At 42.8% G+C, this 21,839-nt stretch overlaps 2 protein-coding genes across 3 annotated transcripts; both read right to left on the bottom strand.

Moving 5' to 3' along the window:
• Window positions 1–378: 378 nt before the first annotated feature.
• On the bottom strand, window positions 379–9,990 carry LOC308110995 (progesterone receptor-like). The gene is made up of 9 exons (XM_080465656.1): window positions 8,586–9,990; window positions 7,393–7,529; window positions 7,034–7,150; window positions 6,452–6,595; window positions 6,132–6,338; window positions 5,407–5,551; window positions 4,321–4,451; window positions 4,020–4,171; window positions 379–1,118 (listed from the first exon to the last, which is right to left on the bottom strand). The coding sequence occupies exons 1-9, from the start codon at window positions 9,434–9,436 to the stop codon at window positions 954–956; spliced, it is 2,049 nt and encodes a 682-aa protein (XP_080321782.1). The 5' UTR covers window positions 9,437–9,990; the 3' UTR covers window positions 379–953.
• A 244-nt stretch (window positions 9,991–10,234) lies between these two features.
• LOC308110993 (moesin-like) lies at window positions 10,235–20,387 on the bottom strand. Of its 2 annotated transcripts, XM_080465653.1 has the most exons (15): window positions 19,962–20,109; window positions 19,386–19,433; window positions 19,078–19,161; window positions 18,905–19,000; window positions 18,657–18,779; window positions 17,884–18,035; window positions 17,699–17,782; window positions 17,471–17,617; window positions 17,142–17,238; window positions 14,163–14,326; window positions 13,848–13,978; window positions 13,521–13,681; window positions 13,106–13,198; window positions 12,572–12,805; window positions 10,235–10,956 (listed from the first exon to the last, which is right to left on the bottom strand). In XM_080465653.1, exons 1-15 carry the CDS (start codon window positions 19,968–19,970, stop codon window positions 10,792–10,794), a joined length of 1,788 nt encoding a protein of 595 aa, XP_080321779.1. In that variant the 5' UTR covers window positions 19,971–20,109; the 3' UTR covers window positions 10,235–10,791. The 2 variants fall into 2 exon arrangements, with proteins under 2 accessions (XP_080321779.1, XP_080321780.1); XM_080465654.1 differs by lacking the exon at window positions 19,386–19,433 and having other exon boundaries at window positions 19,962–20,387.
• Between the last annotated feature and the right edge of the window lie 1,452 nt (window positions 20,388–21,839).

The following is a 21,839-nucleotide window of genomic DNA, read 5'->3' as shown; positions in this document are numbered from 1 at the left end:
AAGAAACTGTAGAAAAGTTACAACAGTATGAAATGTCCACTCTGGAAAATTTTTTACTTTAATAACACTTGGCACTCAAAAAAGCAAACAAAAAAGAAAAACCCAAAACAAAAGGCACCCATGTTTGTTGACTAATGGAATATTTTGTATAATTAGTTTTGTCATTGTTTCTGTGTGACCTTTTGACATCAAAATTTCATAAATATACAGTTTAAATTGGCAGTAATGCAATCATTGGCACTTTCGGAGAGTTTATTTAGACAACACATGGAGCCATTAGTCAAATATAATTTCTAATGGATGACAACAGCTCTCAGAAATGTTTTCATATGCCTTCGGGCGAGATAGCTTCGCTTCTTAGCATGCATGTCACAACCATTTATTAACTGTCAGTCAAGGTTTTTTTTTTTTTGTTTTTTTTCTTCGTCTCTGGCGCACACAGTAACGCTCATTGTGTGAAAAAAGCAAGTGCAAATGTCATAGTACAGCAACACAGACAAGCTGCAGGGATGGGAACTCTTCAAACAGGTTTTTCTCACTGCTGCCTCACCTTGTGAAATTAAATATTGCCTGTTGTCAATAAGCAACCGGAGAGGGACGAGGGAGGCTACACGCCAGGAGGTTGACCATTCATCGGCTCGTGTGGAGGAATGCATGCAAGTGCTTTAATCAGCCCCAGAAACACTTGATGTGCGTGATACAGTGAAACAGGCAGTAGGACGGACAAGAGTAGTTATAATTAGATTACATGAGACTGGAAGAATGTGCTGCCTTCTTCTCTTTTTCAGAGTATCTAAACACACCCTTTCACTCAAGATGATCCCTCACTTCTTTTTTTTTATTTTTTTTTTACCTTTTCAAATCATTTACCAATAGTGGCCATTTCAGCTTCATAGAAAGAAAAAAGATAAAAGAAAAGAAGAAAAAAAAAAAAGGTTGGTACAGCTCGTACTCTAGGCCGTGTTGTGGAAAAGGATGGGCTTGACCATGCCCGAAAGGATCTTGGGCACATGAACGCTTACGATCTCCGAGATCATCTCGGGGAAGTTGACGCGGGTCTGCAGGGACTGAGCCTGGATGAACAGGTCGTAGGTGAACTGGTGCAACTTCCTCACGATCTGAAGGAGAGAGAGCGAGAGAGAGAGAGAGAGAGAGAGACAGAGAGAGAGAGAGAAATAACACAGTGAGGTTATGAGGCAACAAAGACGATTTTGACTGACTGCGCACGGCGGACAGAAATAAAAGAACAAAGTCAGAAGATAAAATGACACCGAAGGCTGTAGGAGCCGGTTTAAAAAGATAACACTTATTGTGACACTCTTAAGCTCAGCGGAGGGAGGAAAGCCGAGAGGGGTTGAACTGCAGAGTTTTGATCAGCTCTGGTCTCCTGCCTAAAGGGCCCTGCAGACACTCTCTGGCTGCCCTCCAGCTGGAGAGACACAAAGCTGAGCGTTAAAGGGTAAATCCGCAGTGAAAGACAGGAGGCTGAAGCCTCTGCAGCCCGGCTCTCTGTAGGAGGTACTTGAGAGCATGTTACTCATCTCATTGTGATTCTGAAAATCTGTTTCTGATTCTGGTCATGGCCCTATCAATGCTGTCTGGGGCTTTTTTCCCCCCTCTGAAAACTAATTGTTCACCTCGTGGTATTAAAAGTTCTGCTGGTGGAAAAGTCAAAAAGTTGATCATCTACTCCCCCTAGTGGTGACACACAGCTCCAAAATATCTAAAACGTTTTATTCTTAAAGCCATGTCAGCACAGTTTTAAGAACAAACAGGTGAATATATCATATAGCATTTGTAAAAGTTTGTATCTAAACTTAAAAGTACTTTTTTCACACGTTGATTATGATGATATTCTGCAAAGTTATTTTTGCTTCCTTTTTCAAGGTATTCAAATAAATAAATAGCCACTGGATGACAGAATCATGCATTCATTTCACAATCTGGCTTTTAAAATATGTTCTGAGACTTTAGATTTATTCATTCATTTATTTTATAGCAAAGATTAAAAAAAGAAAAGAAAATAGATATCTAATTCATCTTTTAACTTCCCACCTGGAAAACAGCATACTTTGTTTTATTTTAAGGCTCTTGCCGAAGTACAAATACTTTCGGTAGCATTCGAGAGTAAATCACATTTCATTTGGTGTATTTTTGCTCATATTAAATATGAAATGGTCACTTTAAAAAAGGTGATTCTTCCTACACCCATCAGTCCGTTTCATGTAAGACAGACGTAAGGCGGCGTAGAAAGGAAGCAAACACTGAAGCTGAATGAAACAGACAAAAGGGAGTGTTCACCTCAGCGAAAACGCAACTATTGAACATGATGTGTATGACAGGGAGAAGTAGTGTCCACATGAAGAGATTGAAGGCAGCAACACACTGCCTATCCACTGCTTTATTTAGGACAGATGTTTAATGTTCAACAGCCTGCCAAAATGTTCTTTTACAAATATCTACTTTGTCCATTATAAGACTGGTACTATTTAACTTTGACTCGAGTTAAAAAGTCCCCGTGTTACATTTACTTGATAAATGTTTTATAGTCTGAACTTTAATTTAAACTAGTGGTTCATCCGGTTCATGTCGCTTGTACACAGCATAGGTGATATGCATATGAGGCTTTTTGCTCCTGGAAAAAAAAAAAAGATTCCCCATATCAAAGACCCTCTTGGTGCTCGTCTGTTAAAACCAGCCTCAGAAACCTCGGGGGTTAGGTTTTATCAGGCCGTGTCTTTCAAAGGATCATGCTTATACTACCTGAGAAATATTTCTAAAGTGAGGAGGATGTTGTCAGAATCGGATCTTGAAATTGATTTTGTCTCGTATTGACGACTGCAATTCTATTTTCACTTGCTTCAATGAGACCGTCCTCTGCAGACGTCAGGTTGTACAAAATTCTGCCGCAAATCTTTGGACAGGTACGCCTACATCGCCCCCATTTTGTCAACTCTTCATTCGCTCCCAGTCAAACTTCAAATTGACTGGAAACATTTTGTTCCTCACTTTCATTGCCACCTCAGGGCGCATCCTCCGATCTTCAGGCTCCTGAAGGTCCAAAGACCAGCTATAAAACCCGGGGGGGGGGGGGGGGGGGACCTGTCCTTTCAGGCTGTGGCCCCCCCAGGCTATGGAGTGACATGCCCCTGTCCCTCTGCACGCTCCACTCCACAGACTCTTTTAAGAATCACTGAAAGACTTTTTATTCTTTAAGAAAGCTTTTGGTTAAATGAATGCTCCACTTTTACTATGGATTTTCTGAAATTCCTATGTTTGTTTTTATTGCTCATATTTTATGTACAGCACCTCGTAATTTTTGTCTGTGAAAAGCGCTTTATAAATAAACTTTACTTACTTTTGACTAAAGGAAATCTATCATGGTGTGCAGAGAATCTGTAAGAATATTTAATATCATTTTTTTTAGTTGCCACAGTTCTTTGTGAATTAAGTGAAGAGTAGTTTTGTGTAGTTGTGTATTCTAATAAGGAATTATTACAGTACACAATTATTAAGGTCAGATATAAAGAAGTGAAGGCACTTCAGTAATATATTGATTCAATTTAGAGTCAGTTTAATCGGGTTGAATCCAGACACATTCTATGAGGTGAAATGTAAAAAAAAAATAATAAAAATACTGAAACTAAAACCCACACATCAGCTCAGATAAAAACAAATCTGATGTAACACTCCTCTGCCTGCAGGGGGAGGTAGTATAAAGAGTTGAAAAAAGGAGTCAAATCCACAAAGCCATTGTCACAAGAGGAAAAAGAGAAATTGGAAGGATTACTGATGCCAGCAAAGGTATTAATGACGGTGGAGTTTCAGCTCGGCATGAATAAGAATTGCCTTCAATTCTAAAAGCAACGCATAATAAATTCAGCCATGAATTTATCAATATAATGAAAAATGGACGGTTAATATCAAGGCAACACTGTCCTGCTGTGTGCGTGTCGTCGTCTCTGTGGAGAGGCTGAAAGTTGTGTGAAAGTTGTGTGAATGGGATTCATGTGTATTACCGACTGGAGGTAGTCCAGCAGCTGCGTGAGCTGGAACAGCCTCTGCGTACGGGTGGTCTCTCCGCGGCGGCTGGCCAAGCGATCCAACTCCTTGATGTAGGAGGTCCGCAGTTCATCAAAACAACGCTGGTTCTTCAGGCCCTCCACTGGCACTGTGACCACAAAGCCAGAACACAACAATAACTCTCGCAGACTTTACCCCATCAATTCTCTGGAGTACGGCTGCACTCCGCCGTAGTCGTATTTCACTTGCTGAGCTGACATTTAGGTTATTATTGAGACATAGTCCCGGCTGACTCACTGATGCTGAAGAGGACCAGGGCCTTCATGCAGAGGAACTCCTCCTGGGTAACCTTCAGCATGCAGAACCTCTGGGAGAGCAGCTTCATCCTCACGCAGTGATCGTACATACTGGACACTTGCATCCGCTGGCTGTGAGGAAATAAGAAAAACAGCGTGTGAGTGGAGGAAAAAAGGAGCCGGAGGTGCAACAAAAGAAGAGGAAGAAGTGCGAGGCCACGGGAGGGGTCGGGCCGAGAGGAATACAGAAAGGAGGAAGACAATTAACGGTTGCGGAGACAAGAGTGGAGGGGGGAAAAAAATGATGAAAAGGCGGCAGAGGTGAGAAAAAATGAGGAAGATGGATAATGGAAAAAGAGATCGACAGAGAGGCAGAGAAAAATGAGGGTCAGCGCGGAGGGCAGGCGTATCCATTACCATGCAGGTCAGAGGCAGCGCGATGCGGCGACAGAGGTCTAATGCAGGCCGAATGAGAGTTTTGCTAATGTTGCACAAATCACCATCCAATTGGAAGCTGCTCGGAGGGCCCGCGGCCAGCTTTAGCATTCACAGCATCGCCCTCTTCCAACAATTTACTGATAAGAAATGGCAGGACTGTTATTTATGTACACGGCGTACGTTGATTTGTGGCACCCGAGTTTTTTTCAGAAGTGCAAAGAGGAGAGGCGAAACAAGTGTCAGACACGTTTGAGTGCGGGCCTTGAAGGTTGCAGCACAAATCAAAACTTGTCAAAGTAAATAATCGAAGAGCGGAAACAGTTCGTAAGACCGTCGGCTGGCTTGTGTGCAGATGAAGGGGAACAGCGCTTTCAAGGTGGTTTCCTCTGAGGCCATCATGAACAGAGCATGCATGTTTACGGGCTCTTCTTAAAAGAGCGGACGTATCCTGTGATTATTCAGAGTCTCTCCCGTCAGCACGTACACCTGGGGGCCTCCCCCGCCACTCGTGAGCACAGGTGATATCGCAAGGGAAACCTCACAGCATCACATGGCACTCGGAAACTTTCCGTTTGAGAAAGACACATTTCATGAACTTTCTTTCACTCAAAAATAATCCAGGTGACGTGAACGTGCCGTTCTGACTTACTCATTAAAGACCAGGTCCGGGGCGAAGTAGAGCAAGGAGCTGTTGGTAAGCGTGTACGACCTCCACCCCAGAGCGAAAACCATCACCCCCATCCACGACAGCTGAATCAGTGACATCTGATCGTCCACATGCAGATCACGGAAACCTGTCGACAAAACCCATTAATTACCATGACTGCGCCACTCCCTGAAACCACACATGAGGAAGTAGCTATTTTAAATTCATTTCTAAAACAATGGGAAGAAAATATCAAAGATTACACAGCGCTGAAGAAGTGCTGTCACGTTTCACCCCTCATGTTTCACCTTAGATAGATTAATAGCTCCCTCTAGTGGCAAATATTAAAACCGCCTTGTTCACATTGCACAGGACTGACATGGAGCTTGAACTGGCACAGAAACCTGGCAACATCTTCTCTCTAAGATCTTGAGGCTTTGCCCAGCGCTAACAGATTTCAGATACGTCTCCAGATAACTTCGAAGCCCATCTCAATTTACTGGGAAATGTCATTTACTTAGAGGGTGCTCCCTTCTGCTTGCTCAGTGGTATCCAGCCCCCCCACCCCCACCCCCCCTTGCTGAAAACGTTGGCCTTGCAGTTTTTTTGTTTGGCTTTAAGTAAAAATGATATGTCTGGCGACAGAGTGAAGGTGAAACGGGTGCTGCGGCGGCCTATTAGCGCACATGGCATCTGCAGGGTGTTGCCTTGGCCATGGAAGAGTTTACCTGGCATTGCCTTGGCCCAGCGCACCACAGTTACCAGCTGTCTCTCCCCCAGCTCGTTGAGGCTGGTGAGCAAGGACGCGGGGCTGTCTGGCTCGGCGGGGTCGTGCCCGGCGTTCACCACGGTCGGCTCGATGGCCTGCAGGATGCTGAGCAAGGACAGGCAGGAGCGCAGGGTTGGGGGAATGCCAAGAACCAGGGCCTGAGACGCTGCTCAGGACAAACAGACAGACAGGATGATAAATGAAGCAGACGGACAGCACAAAGACTAAACTTGATCAGATCTTTTAAAGCGAAAGGTTCCGCCTCGACGGGATCGTCACCTTGAGCCCTGGCACCTGGATTTCCATGTTCCAGGGCTGCGTCTTTCCTCCCGGCCCTCTCCTCTCGCTCTCCATGCCCCCAACCACCGGGCTGTGGCTCCTCCTCCCCGTTTCTTGTCTGGCCGGCACCCTTCAGCCTGCGACCTTGAATTGACCACAGACAACACAGGAGAAAGCAGAAGACAAAGGGGGAGAGAGGAGCAAAGACGCTTACAATCTGTTTAGTCTAATTATTGCACAATAGATAGCTGGGAAAGTACAGCTACTATAATTGGGACTCCACTTATCATGCAACTCATGGAGCTTTCCCTTATCATAACCATGTGAGGAGGTTTTCGTCCGTTGGCCAATCAGCCAAAAGAAATTTTTTCTCTTTTTTTTTTCTTTCTTACCTCTGCTGAACTACATTTGTTACACTGTACTCAAGTTGGACCAGTAGAATCTAAGGTATCCGACTAGTTTGACTCCAAATCACAACTATTTTCCATTGTCTCTCTCTCTCTCTCTCTCTCTCTCTCTCTCTCTCTCTCTCTCTCTCTCTCTCTCTCTTGCTGAGTCGGCGCTCCTCCTCCCGTGCCTCACCTTTCAGGCTCATTCCTGACATGAAGCACCTCTTTAGGCGACATGAGGCGCAGTTTTTCCGCCTCAGCTTGTCGATGGTGCAGTCGTTCCGGCTGGCGCACAAGTGGTTCTGCTTGCCTAGAGGCACACAAAAAAAAAAAAGAACGAAAAAAGTGAGGGGAGCAAGTTCAACAATGGCCAGGGCCTCCGCTCATAGCAACGATATGTGGGTGTTTACTGATAACAAATAACTCGCCCTCATGATGTAAGGTCACTGTGCCCTGTTCACATCAGAGAGCAAGTGGATGTGCAAAATTAAATCACAGGCGCAAACGCACCACGCATGTTCGCCAGCGGAATGGAGAGCGTCTTTCACCCACCTGCAGCGGCCCTCTTGAAGAAGACCTTGCAGCTGCCGCAAGTGACGGCTCCGTAGTGACAACCAGAGGCATCGTCGCCACACACCTGGCACACTCTGCGGTCTGATAGGTACACACCTGGGAAGAAGTCCTCATGCCTGCACGTACAAACCACATTGTAGTTTGCATTTCAAAAGGATTTCAAACCAAAGAGGTTCTTACAAGATTATTCAGTTTTCTCTCATTAAGCACAAAAAGTCGACAATTGTGACGCAGGCTGTGAGGGCTTTCGTGCCGAATCGCATCCCACTTTCAACTCGTGTGTTTCTTATCTGTTAACTGATTGTACGACAGGAGAAGGCAGCGGCAGCCAAGTGTTTGGCAACCTGTTATTGAGGAATGGCAGGTTTAATCTCTTCATGAATCGGTAACTGGAAACATTATCCTCAATTTGATGCTGTTCTTACAGTGACACTGATACATTGATTTGTATTTCTGGGCCATGTGTTCAATCAGTCAAATGAGAAATGAGGATGTATGTGGACAGTTTCACAGCCACAAACTAGGATTTTTAAAAAAAAAAAAAAAAAAAAATTGGGGGGGGGGGGGGGGGTTCACACAGCGTCCAAACAGGATTTTTCAGGGCAATTTTACACCCATAAAATGGAACTTCTCTGAAAAGTTTCACAGGGACACATGATAACTTTTCAGAAGAGCTTCCCACCCACAATTAAGAATTTTTCTGGAACTCCTGGGGAAAGGTTGAACTTTAATTCAGCCTAACTTGCATGTTGAAACACACTTCGGTCAAGGCCAAGAAGAGTACACAGGGTTAGTGGAGTACACGCTGATTTTAATGCTAAAACTCAGCTCTGGCTGAGCCCGTATTAAACTACAGGGTAACAATCCAAAGCATGGCTATTAAAGCCATAATGTTTGTTGTAATTATGCCATAGACCTTTTTATTTGCCATTTTTTTAAAACGGAAAAACATGAGTGAATAAAAACAAATCTCAACACTACAAAGAAAAAAAAAACTGGCGCTTTGTTGACTGTGTAAACAGACACTCGCAAGCTGAGTTCACAATTAGAAAAAAGATGGAACACATGGGAGAAGGTGAGTAGTAAAACATAAATATGTGTCGTGGTTATTGCCGGGGTGGAAATGACAAGCAAAACAGAGGAGAGGGGCAAAAAAAAAAGCTGTTACTTACCTGAAACTGCGGTCTGTGCAATTCAGCCAAATTGGAGGCTCCGTCTTGATGTTGGAAAAAGTGGGTTGCCCTTGAGGAATTACGCTCGGGAAACTTTCCACTTGGCCGTACCCTTGTGCCATGGCTGCTCGCATGCCACCTTTAACACCCTGCTGCTCGCCCCTACTGTACCAGACACAGCGGCATTCCTGCTTGGCTCCGAGAGACGCTTGCTCACAATTACAATATTTACACTGGAAATTATGTCCAGCGGATGCGCATCGCTGTGGCTCGGCTCGCTCGCTGTACGCGCGCTCATTTGCGCACCACACTCCCGGGGCATCTCTGTACAGGGTGGAAGCGGCGGAGTAGGCAGAATATGGCTTCAGAGGCACAGAGACATGAGAGGGCGCGGGCATCTCCTCCACCGGGCTGGCGAACACGTTCGAGTCCTTGCAGACGTATCTGGAGATCACCGAACCGCGCGTCACAGCCTGCGCGCTGTCCATTTCGTCCGATCTGAACAGATCCATGCAGCTCACCTGTTGTATGCCGTGGCACACTTCTCCAAAGTCGTCCTCTCTGAGGCTGGAGTCGCCCAGGACGAACCTGTTGCTGTCCGAGTTCATGTTTCTAGCCTGGGAACGGCTCCCCGCGGCGGGGTCGCAGTCTGCAAAGGCGCTGCTCGAGCACTGGTTTGTGCTGTTGAGCGGAGATGCCACCGAGTCCAAACCCAGAGACACTGAGACTGCTTTGCTGAGCTCAGTGGTCGGGCACGCATACGACTCGGCGGTATCCAGGCGATCGCGCTCATTCATTAATAAAGAGTTCGGCGTTTCCTCTAAATCGGACAAGCTCGACTGAAAGGCCATGTTCGGCTTCGTCCTCGGAGTCAAAGCGGCGCGCTGTGTGCACGGAGAGCCAACAAAACAACACTTTCCTGGCGAGAAAACGCCTACCCAATGAGGCTCCACTCATGTGTGTCAGCGGATGGGGAATTCAGATTAGTCGTCGACGTAGGCTGTGGCGAGGGAAGGGACGTCCCGCACGACCCGACCAGTGCTTCGGTTCACACAAATGAACTTTTTCCCCCTTCCTGCTCTTCTTTTGACAAAGTAGCCTCTTAATACGTGCCGTCGCTGTCTTTTTACGCACACGCGAAAATGCGCGTCAGGGGCACGAGCGGAGGAGGACTTTGAACTTTGACGTGCGGAGTAAACAGTAACCCCAAATGTCACTATTTACCGAATTGGAAACTTAAGCCGAATCTCGCGAGAAGGAACCTTGAACAGACGGCATAATAACAACAACTTATTATACCGGGCAGCTGCTGCCATGTTTCCCCAGCTCCAGTCTCAGTCGATAATAAAAGTAGCACATTCACCCTAAACCGTGTGAGAATGACACAGGCTCGTTCACGTGTATTAATGTGGCACCGTTTCATGTGAAAACGCACTCTTGACCACGGCAGCGGGTATAGCGCAGGCTCCAGTGGTCATGCTGTACTTTCATCTGTTTATTTTTGGACAGCATGTGATTTATCAGCAACGGGAGAAGGGTGCAGATAAGTCTGCACACTGCTGAGACACGTATAAATAATGATATTTCTATAACCATATTCCAAACAGGAATAAAAAAGGGGGAGAAAAAAAAAGGAAAGAGAAACAAGTGCGGTGATGAGAGATGAACTGAAGAGTACACTTGTTTATTTATTTATTCATTTAGTTATTATTTACTTGTTTTGGACGGGCAGACAGGAATGCATCGATACCTGGCACAAACCTCACACAGATAAGCACTGCAGGATTTCCCATTCACTTCGTATAATTGCTTTAAATGTCAGAGCTTCAATTAATCAACAGTAGAAAACAAAAAATAAATTGCAGTTGTTGTGTAATCAGATTGATAAGGGCAGTCTTCAACTTATTTTATTTTTCAATATAACTGAAAACGTAGATAACCTGTTAGTCCTATATGTATAATAGTGCTGGGAACGTTTGTTTGTGGAGAAATTAAAAATAGTTTTTTTGACAGACAGTTATAATTCCTCAGTTGTTTGTTTACAATCGTGATGGAATTAAAAATCACAAAATAATAAAAGAAGATATAATATAATTTGTTGTCACACTGAAGCCCTTATTTCTTTATAATTTACAAAGCTACTGATGCGATAATCTCCTACACCTCTAAGAATTTCTCAGCCGAAGTGGGCCAACAGCACACCTTCTCACATGGATTCAAACTCATCAATGCGCTGCTTAGTGTTGCCCTGACGAATCTGACGCAGGGTCTTGTATTTATCGCGGCCCGCCCTCACATTTTCGGCATGGATCAGGTCATTGGGGGTCTTTTTGCTCTCATCCACAGCCTCAGCCAGCTCAAAGCTCAGGAACTGGGGGGGGAAAAAAAAAAAAAAAAGCACAAACGCAGTGAACAAAATCCTCCTGCCAGAGACTGTGAGACTATTCAGAAACCTTACCCCTCTCCCCCTATACTCCCATCAATCCCATCTGCAAACACTCTTTTGTCCATCATTATTAAGGCCATTTTTGTGTTGAGTCATCTTTACAACGTCATATCTCATTTTGGCTGAGAGATAGAGACCGTGGATGAGATTTGCAGCATGAATGAAATCAAAAGAATGATAATGCACAAATGCAACAATGTTTAATTATGTAAAGTGCACTTAGTTCTGGTGAAACGCCATTTTTTGGGGGGTGGGGGGGAACTAATTAGGCTGCCTTCCTTACAGCAGACTGCACATCTGCACATTTAACCACACATACAGAGCGAAAGTGTATGACAGGGAAAAGGAAGTAGCATGCAACATATGTGGGTGTGATAGGCTGAGTCACAACCATACGCTCCTCGGTGCCAGTGATCAGCCATAACATTAAGACCAGAAACAGTAAAAGTGAAAGACGCTGATTATCAATTTATCATGACATCTATAAATGCCTAGGAAACATTAGGCGGCAAGTGAATTATTTACTTTGGAAATTGACATGTTAGATGCAGAACAATGGGTGAGAATAAGGATTTGAATGAGTCTGGCATAGGTCAGACAGTAGCTAGAATAGTGCAGTGGCCTGCGTCCATGAAATGTGGTTCAAGGAAGCCAAAGTGGTAAACCAGCAATAGGGTCGGGTAAACAATTGTTGCACATGAGGAGTTAAGACTGTGTGATCCAGTCCAACACACAAGCTACTGTAGCAGGAAATGCTTCAGAGGTCAATGCTGATTCTGACAGATTGGTGTCAGATTACACAGTGCTTCATATTGGGTTGTGTTACAAGATCAAAAGGAGGATACACAGTAGTAGGCGGGTGATCGTAATATCTTTGGTTGATTAGTTTACAGTGAAACGACTATTTTAGGAATTACTTATCAAAAAACCATGACAGAAGAGATGGCGTGATGACAAAACTGGAAATAAGATGAACATGTAACTGCTATGTAACTTTGCGCTGTAAACACGTGTTTTGAACCCTGTGTGCTTGAAGCAACAGGTCAACATTCACAATGACAAAACTAATACATCTTGATACTTTGTACCTGACAGTTACTCCTAAAAGCAAACCGTCTGACAGTGTCTCAGATATTTTCATTGTAAAACCAAAAGCAGGGATGAGTGACCAGTGACTAATGTCAGTGAGAACAATTGTTCAATTCAATTCAATTCAATTCAATTCAATATGCTCTTCATAAACCATTCCAACTAAATATGAATTCCTTTTTAGCTCCGAGATGCACATATTTAAAAAGAACTGTGACAAATAGAAGACCACACCAGTTTGAATAACAGTGTTTTTGGAATCAGTGTCAAGGGCTTTCTTCATCCAACTTTGGTTCGGTGTTGGTATTTAGTAATTCATTCATCTCTTTAAAGCTCCCAGACAGCTTTGGGATTGCTCGCCTGTAGCTGAACATGACCTCTGACAAGGAGGTGATTAAGACAAAAGCAAATCAGTCAAATAGAGAAACTTGCTACACTCATCTAATCGTACCTTGAGGTTCTTCTGCAGCCTCTGGTTCTTCTGGGCCTCTGTTACTCGTTCCTCCTCGCTTCGATCTCGTACCATGCCCGGGGAAGTCAGCTCAGCGCTCGCCTCAGCGCTGCTTTCGTCCGTCTCATCATGCTCGTGCATATGAGAGTGGACGGGATCCTGGATGTGGACCCCCATGAGTTTTGTCTTCAGCTCATCTTTGGTTCGCTCCAGATCGGATTCCACCATCATTGCCTGGCAACACATGAAACAGGCGGCGATGCACCGAGGTTGCATATTGAAGTACACAAAAAAGTGATAAATCCTCCTTTGAATATGTGAAACCTTCTCATCAAACTTTTTATATGCATCACATGAATGGAAACTCATCCCCAAATAATGTGAGGATTTAATAGGTGCATTTGTATGCTGATTTGGTTCACATGCACTTTACACGTCAACTATGGCTCTGCAGGACTGAGATTTGATCCCTCTGGCCTCATGTTTGATTCATCCTCTATCATCTCCCTCATGGGGCCTTTTCTTGACTCTCACCCTTTGCTGCCATCTCTTTGCCTCCTCGTCCTTTTTCTTCTTCGCGTCTTCCAGCTGGGAGATCTTTGAGGTGAGATCTGCCAGTTCAGTGGCCTATACAAGCGCGGACACAAATGGACAGAGAGTGGAGTTAAGAGTGCACCTGCTCAAAGGTCATTGTGCTCTGTAAGTGTGCCAGAGAGGATGTGTGAGTGTGTGCCAGCGTGTGCACTCACGATACACGTTTATGTGCAGCGTCATGGCTCTTTCACAGAAAATTTGGATTTTTTTTTTTTGTCTTTTTGTTAAGACTGAGCAAAAATCCGACAACATAACTGACTTGAATTGTTTCAAACGTCAGGCTTGATGTATGAGTCTCTGATCACAGGGGGAATTTAAGTGGATCAGTGTGTTGGTGTGTTGCGCGCATGAGTACCAGGTTTTCCTGGCTCTTAATCTGGCTTTCAGAGTGGTGTAGCAGGGCTGCTTTAGCCTCGACTGCAGCTTTACGGTCCTTCTCCAGGCGCTCAGCTTCCTCCTGAGCAATTGTTCTCTCCTTTTCTAACTCCAGCGCCTTACGAGTCTGTTCCTCCAGCTCTGAAACAAGCACACAAGTGCACATGAGCTTTCCAACACACCCAAACGTACCAACATCCTATAAGCTTTATAGCTGTACTCAAAAAAAAAAAAAAATGAATCTTATAACATATAACATATTGAGCTTTTAATAATTATTTAGTAGGAAAGACTCAAGTTGTCAGACCATCTTGAGCTCTCTTTGTCTGCTCTTCAATCTGTCTCAATCTTTCCATCAGTTCCATGGTCTCACGAGCAATCTTCTCAGTTTCCTTCTCGGCGTTTTCTCGCTTTTTTTTCTCACTCTCGAGCAGAGCCCTGACAGGAGAATTGTGCATAAATACACATGTGGAGGAAAAGGAAGACAGAAAAAAGAAAATCTTTATCTCCTGACAGCTTTTCTTTTTTTTTTTTTTTTTCCCTCCCCCAAGTAGAGAGAACACACTGTAAACTGTAAAATAAATAAATAAATGAGACAGAAAAGCCTTTTCTCCTTCTTTACCTCTCCATCTGCCTCTTGCTCCTCTCCTCCCTGGCTTGGGCCTTCATCTGCTGCACCTCGATAGTGTCAGGTTTGCGTCTGCGCATGTATAAGTCGTGGTTCCCCATGCACAGCGCCAGGATGCGTTTGTTGATGCGAAGGCGAGGTACATAAAAAACAAAATCCTTGAACAAATCAAGAAAAAAACAAAAACAAAAAAAAACACCCATCACTGATTTAACAGACTCCATATTCCCATCAGCCCTGTTTCAAGTTTCAATAACTTAAGAGCAATGCTTTGATTTGGAGGATTTAGTGAGATTTTTTTGATTATTTTTTTTTAAACTCTTGGTTGCTATCCTGAAGTCTTTGCATGCACTCAGAAGGCAAGTCGGACTCAGGGGCTAAACTCATGTTCATAAATGAGATCAAGCAGCAGCTGCTCTTATTTTAACACCTACTGTAATGTATGCCGGTTATTCCTGTCATATCAGTAACAACATTATGTGTAATTGTCACACAATATTTGCACAGCCACATTTATCATATATGTGGTTCTGCAAATGTTTGCATACAAACGTGTAATGCTTCGATAATGAGCACTCTAGGTCTTGGAAAAGGAATGTCTACTTAATCCTCTCCACAAGCATCTATAAATGAGTTAAGCTTAGTTAAGCTTTTAATTCAGCATACCATCAAGGTGGAAAAAAAGGTATTTGGTTTCTCTGAATTTGCAAGTGCAAGTTGAGACCCTCTAAAATATACATATTGCGTCCATCCATACACAGAGACAGACAGACTACTCACACCTACGGTCACTTCAGAGTGACCCTCGTGTTTCTGGACTGGGGGAGAAAATCCATGTATGCGCAGAGAGAACATGCAAGTTTCACGCAGATAATCCGCAACCAGACTTGAACCGGCGATTTTCCCGCTGTGAGGCAAGTTTGTATTACTGCAAAGAGCTAAGAGTAGATCAAATTGTAATTCTTTTTTTGCAAAACCTGAAAAAGTTTAAATATACAAAGAACTTTCAATGCCTAATGGCGTAAAAAAGAATGTCCTCCGTTTGCGGCATGTATTTTCTTTTTAATATTGTGCTGCAAATCCTCTGCAACAGTATTTCTCTTTATGTTAACGTTGGTAAAAGCCCGACACGTCCTAAACCACAGGATTTCTCGAGCCTTCAGCCTGTCATTGTTAAACAAATTCACACTCACAGTATACAAATGACCGGTCATGAGAAATAGCTCCTATGTCATTTAATTGAACGTACACGGCCGCCAACTGTAAAGATGTTCGAAACAGCAGTTACTATTGTGAAAAGATTCCAGCGACGTTTTCTTTGTAATAGTCAGACTTTCCCACGAGACAGGTTGAACCATCTGGTAGGCCGTTTCTGGCCTGCGGGCCATATGTTTGACACCTCTGGCTTGTCTGGTCTAGTCAAGCATGGTCTTGTTTTACACGGGTGTTTGGTCTGTTCATGTTTTGATTTCATATTCATTATTTCACCCTTTAAGTATTATGTCTGGCTGTTATATTTCCAGTTGCCCTTTATGTGGTTTACCTGACTGGTCCGTTTGATTGTCTCCACCTGCGCGTGTGTGTGTGTGTGTGTGTGTGTGTGTGTGTGTGTGTGTGTGTGTGTGTGTCTCGCTCTGTCTTTGTATCCTTGTTGGCCTCTTTAGTTTAGTTGCCTTTCGAAGTTTGTTTCTTTTCTCCACACGATTTAATTTCTCTTCAGATTCATTTGTTTAGACTGTGGTGTTTCTGTTATTGTTTTGTGGACTACAGCTTTTGTTTCTCCTTCTATGCTTCTGTCTTTGTTTGACTTCTCCATCACTGCTCTGCTCAGCAAAAATAACACTTGGGCACATTTTCAGGTTGCTCATACCCAGTACACCTAAAAAATAGAACGGAATAGAATAGAATAGAATAGAATAGAATAGAATAGAATAGAAATACGTTATTAATTCCAGTGGGAGTAGAATTAATTTGTATGATCAAATATGAATGCATTATCAAATACAGTATATAAAGAACCATTATGCACCATTATGAGCTTGAACTGAATTCTGTCTTGGCTCTTGATCAATCATCTATATTTAGATTTTTTTTTGTCTTTCTAGGCCATTTGTATTTCACCCTCACTGATTTGAAGTTAAGAAAAACAATAGTTTCTTTGCATCTTAATAATAATAAATGCATTTTTTGTTTCTATACAGCTGTTTTTTCTACAGAGAACGGTTTTCAGGGGTGTACTGGAGTTCCTTGCAGTGATTTCCCAATCATATCTGTTTTCAATGTCTCAGACAAGATCCTGATGATTCAGTCCAGTTCTGCACTGTTTTTTTTTTCTTTCTATTTCTTAAATCTGTCTAGAGAATTCTCTGCATTCACGGAATCTTTCAACAATATTATGTGCAGGAGATGATGAAACCTTTGCCTTTGTTCATGCTGTGCAGCCTGTCGCAGAATAGTGACCTCCTCATTTTTACTTCTAAACTCTGAGATGCCCTTTTTTTATCCTCAATTATGATTCCGAACAGTTGCCTTTTAGCTTTATTGTTTTTTTTTTTTTTTTTTTGCCATTACACAACTTTTCTAGTCTTTTCTTTTCTTTTCTTTTGTTAAAAAAAAAATCAAATCTTTAAATGTTTTACGTTTCATATGTTGTCCTTGTACTACTTATAATAAATTGATATGGGATGCTGTTTTTAGTGGAATTCTAAACCATGGCACTACTTTTCGAGGACTCAGAATAAGAAAGCTGATTTTTCAACAAAATGTAATTCAAATGTCAGGTATTTAAATGCTTATGGGATGTATGAACACTAAATAATGGATGGAGCTCACTTGTTTGAACAACTTCCAACCAGTGAAAGTCCACTCATTCACACACAAATCCACACACACTCACCCCACAATGGAGACAACCATGCAGAATAGCCAAAACTCCAGCGGTCTTCATACTACAAATGTTTACGTTTCACTTACAGGAGCTTTCCTGTCAATCGGCTTGATGACGAATTTCTTGTCATTGAAGGAAATGTTTCTGATCTCACTCCAGGGGAAACCGATCTTCGGGGTCATTCTGTAACGTAATGGTTTAGTTTACAATTGGTTTGCAGTGTATATGGGGGAATTTATACTTTTCTACATCTATATCAAGATTGACTATACAGCAGTGTGTTATTTTATCTAGGGATTCCATATAGTTACAATTTAAGATTTAGACAAAAGACAAAATAGAGTTTTTGTTAACCAGCCAAATAATCCAACATTTTCAGGAAACAATCCATTGAGTTTTTTGAGTTGTGACCTACCTGTCCTTTTTGTCATAGATGTTGAGTCCCAGTGCGTCCACTCCTAACCACAGCTCCGACCCCTTCTTGTTCTTGATGCTGAAGTAGTTGACCCCATACATCTCCAGATCCTGGGCTATCTTCAGATACTCCACCATTGCATCCTCCCTGTGGTGGTGTGGCACAGTTCCATCACTCTCTGAATATCAAAAAGTGCATTGACACTTCTTGGAGTAAGACTTTCTGTACCTCAGCACTCCCTTGTGCTCCTGGTGCCACACCTGGATTCTTTCCTCCCACTGATTCTTATTCAGCTTGTGTTGCTCCAAAACCCTGGTTTTAGCAGTAAAGCGGATCCGCAAGTTAGAATTCAGATAGCCGACGCTGGGATTAAGTTGAACTGTGGTAATATTAAAATGCATAGAGCGGTCTACCTCTGCGGCAGCAGCTTCTCTCGAGAGAGGTATCCTGGGACGTGATAATCTTTCCGGTAGTCCCCATGTTTGACCTGGACGGCGTACGAGGCCAAGAGCACTGCAGTCTCAGGTGGACAATAAATGTCATCATTTAGGATGCTTTCTTTAACCTAAACCATGAAACAAACACATGAAAACCATGTTTTCACACATCAGTCTTTTTTCATTCAATGTAGTATATCATTTCGGCAACAAAGCTTTCTGATGGTTTAACAATAACTGTGGTGTGTCTCACAGACAAAGAGTTGTTTGGGTAATAAAGTGTTATTTAGTACCTGGACCTATTTTTCCTTCATGACAAATCTCACACGGTTTAACAATACTTTCATTAGTCACCACAGATTCAGTTGTTAGCTGAAGTTCACTATTTTATTTTGATTGCTAATGTTCATCCGTTATTATGTCTGCAGGGCACCACTCCTGCACAAGACGGCCAAACTTCAATCAACACATCCGCTGTGTCCACATTGTAATGTTTTTTTTTATAGGAATTCTGTGTTATTGCTGTTGGTATTTTTATGTAAATAATGCCTCTGTCCGGGTAATTAGTACATTAGTCAGAAATTAGAATAGTGCAATTCCCTTTCGCTGCATAAAAACACGCAATGCCACCTAATTCAGAAAATTAATTACAGCGACTAATGGTGATCATTACGATTCAGTGTCTCAAAGGTGCCAATTTAAAAGATGAATCTCTTTTTAGAAAGTCGGTGAATGCACTCGTCTCTGACCTGGAGGAAGAAGAGGCGTTGTGTCGCCTCCTGGATCAGTTCGTCGGCGACGTCCTCGGGGTAAAACTTGGCCCTGAACTTAATCAACAAAGGGTTATCCTTCTTTACGTCTTGGGCGGTCACCTGAGATTGACCCCAACACAACAGAAGGATGTCAGGGTGAATACATGCGTACTAATTAGCCTTGATGGAGTGACGCTGAGCCCCGTTTACTACTACGACGTCAACGACAAACCGTCCCCCCTCACCCTCTTGTTCAGTTTGAGCCAGGTGGAGAAGCCTTTGCTGTCGTGATACTGGAGGCCAAAGAACCAGGTTTCCCTCAGTCCGATGGTCTTCACTATCTGAATACATGAACAAATGCATCACAGTTACACTTTCATCTGTCGTAGCACCTGTGCGATCATAGTGTGAGATGTACCTGATCAAAAAGCTGTTTGCCAGTGGTGCTCGGCAGGATGGCAAACTCCAGCTCCGCATCCATGGTCGTAACTCGGACATTGATCTACCGGAGAAAAGACTCATGGTGAGTTACAAGGGGGAAAGATATCCATGCAATTCGTTCAGCTGTGTCTCCGGAGAAGAAACGAGGGGCATGCAGAGCAATGGCTGGGTGAGCAGAAAAGAGGAAGAGTACTACCAATTTAGTAATAGCGTTGTTTGTTCTTTGAAACAATGCGAGAGTGTTGGTTCTTTGACAGCAAAATGACCAAAAAGAGTGTTTCTTACATTCTTCTGTTCAACCAGGAGCATCCAATCGCAAGAGGTTGGTGGGGACTACAATCAAAAGATGAAGCCCACAGTGTTTTAGACCTAACCGAGTACATGGTTCCATCCATGATGCATAAGTATTAACGACGAATCAAAGCAGTGACAGTGTTATACTTGCAATTGTTGAAAAATGCAACCCAAGCGGAGTGTTTGCTCCATTCCTCACAAACCTTTCCAGGATGTGCTAAGCAAGGCAGACCGCCATTAGTGCCAATTTTAATGATAATAGAAATAATGTAGCCTTGCCGAACACACTGTTTCAATGAATATTCATGTAAATAAGGACAGAAAGCTTAACTTTGCAACTGTTTTGTTTATACTGGAACAGCACTGCAATAAGCCCAAGAACACCAAGCCACCAAGTTGGAAACAACTGGCTACTAGACATGACAAGCTGATAGGCACTTATCAGGCTTAAGAAGTGCACTTTAATATGATTTTGTAGCTTTTACAAAGCGGGTTTACACATTTGAAAGAAGGAGGCGGTGAAATTCTCGGAGAAATAAAGGCGTATAAGAAAACATGCGTACTTACAGTTGACATTTGTGTTTTTCAATCTGCAGCCGAAACACTTCTTCTGCTCCGTGTTCTTCCTTTTTTCAGAGAGGAGCCTGTAGTAGAGCCTTATCTCTCCAGAGTCATATGAGACTGCTTGCAATACCTACAAGGATTATGGCCGAGTGAGAATGGGCCATTGTGTTGTTCCCAAGTTGTTCCGTTAATCCAATGGCAGTCCTGGCCCACATGTTTTAAAGAGGCAGCTTTCTCCCCTCTGCAAACACTTTCCCCCTGAACTCTACAGTGTTTTCATGGTGGAAGACCTGTTTAGAACGCATGTGTGATCTTTGTTTGCGATCTGTTTATAGAGGAAAACAAATCAACCGTATGGGTGGTACCTAATGTTCCAGTCGTGGCAACGTCTCCAGTGCTCCTTGTAATCTAATAATCCTTTCAGTTTGTATTAATGTTGCTGTGTCATACGGTGATGTGTTGTTTGCTTTTTTTTTTTATTATTATGAAACAATTGCAATATGGTTGGGGCACTGTAGATAAAAACAACTTAAAATGATTTCCAGTTTTCATAAATCAAAATTTTCTACTCAATAAATTAAAGATAGGTGTTAAAAGTAAGATTTATTCATTTATTTATTTGTAATGGCAGAAACACGTTTCCCAAAAGGTTGGACAGGGACAAACTGCTGGGAAAAAATTATTAAAACAACACCTGCAGATGCATCTTGCAGCCAAATAGATTAAGAGACAGCAGGTTTGTATCACTGGTAGAAAATCAGCATTTTACAGAGGCATCTCACCATCTTCTATATAGCTTTGATATTTAAATTCAAGGTCACACAGTCCGGAGCGGATCCGACCTGAAGGGAGGGTGCGTATAACCTGGATACGGATCAAGGATCTTCTCGCTTTGAAGCGTGTGTGTTGATCGCTGCACCAACCAGAAGTGACTCATCCCCAAAAAATGTATGTCAACGTTGTAAAAACGCCATCATGAAGGAGTTATGATTAGACTGGAGTGATTATGGAATTTCACAGGCGTGACTGTGTACTGGAAACCACTGCACTGGTTCAGGAGTACCTCCCGAAGTCACCATCTGTTAACACAACTCCAAACCCAGCTCTGTGTGCTCAGAACAAGCCACTGGGAAGGATTCCGCTCCGTTATCAAGAATGAGCTCATTTGAAATGGACTGAGGCGAAATCTTCAGATGAATAAACATTTGAAACCCTTTTTTGGAAACCACTCAGGGTTTGTCATGAACAGTAGAGAGAAGAAGGACCGAGCTTGTTATCGGTTTAAGAGCGAACAACCTGAATGATCTCTGAGTGCATCAGTGTTTCTGAAATGGACACATCTGAAACTGGAATTATCCGTATATGAAAACATATTTTTTTTCAAAATGTGAATAAAATATGAGTTTGTGCAATTTGCAAATCATTGCATCCTGCATTTATATTTTACACCCGGTCGTTTTGGGATGAGCATTGCTGCTTGTTGTAGGGAAACTAGTTCCAATATTGCATTCATTTCTTTCGTGACTTCCTTATCTTCCAACGTGTAAATGACAAACAAATACGTAAAGGAATCCATTCATTCGAGTACTGTACCTTTTTATTATTATTTTTTTTACACTTGACGCTTCACTCAAGAATCTCCCTTTACTCTTTCATTGTATACTAAGTAAAAAGTTGGAAAATTTGATAATATTTATAGAAAAAAACTCAAAATTCTGACTTCTGAAATGACATGAAATGTTTGAAATTCCACTCTCCAGGAACAGCAAGAGATTTAGGTTTATGGCTCTGACCTTTTGTACAAAGAGGGCAGTTTTTTTTCTTGATTTATATCCACTGATAGTCCACTGAAGCCAACGTTCGGCTGGTGCTGGTTTTAAT

The sequence above is a fragment of the Lipophrys pholis genome (assembly GCF_963383615.2).
Source record: "Lipophrys pholis genome assembly, chromosome: 6".
NCBI lineage: Eukaryota > Metazoa > Chordata > Actinopteri > Blenniiformes > Blenniidae > Lipophrys > Lipophrys pholis.
The sequence above is the reverse complement of the archived record's forward strand: the minus strand, read 5'-3'. Positions and strand labels throughout refer to the sequence as shown.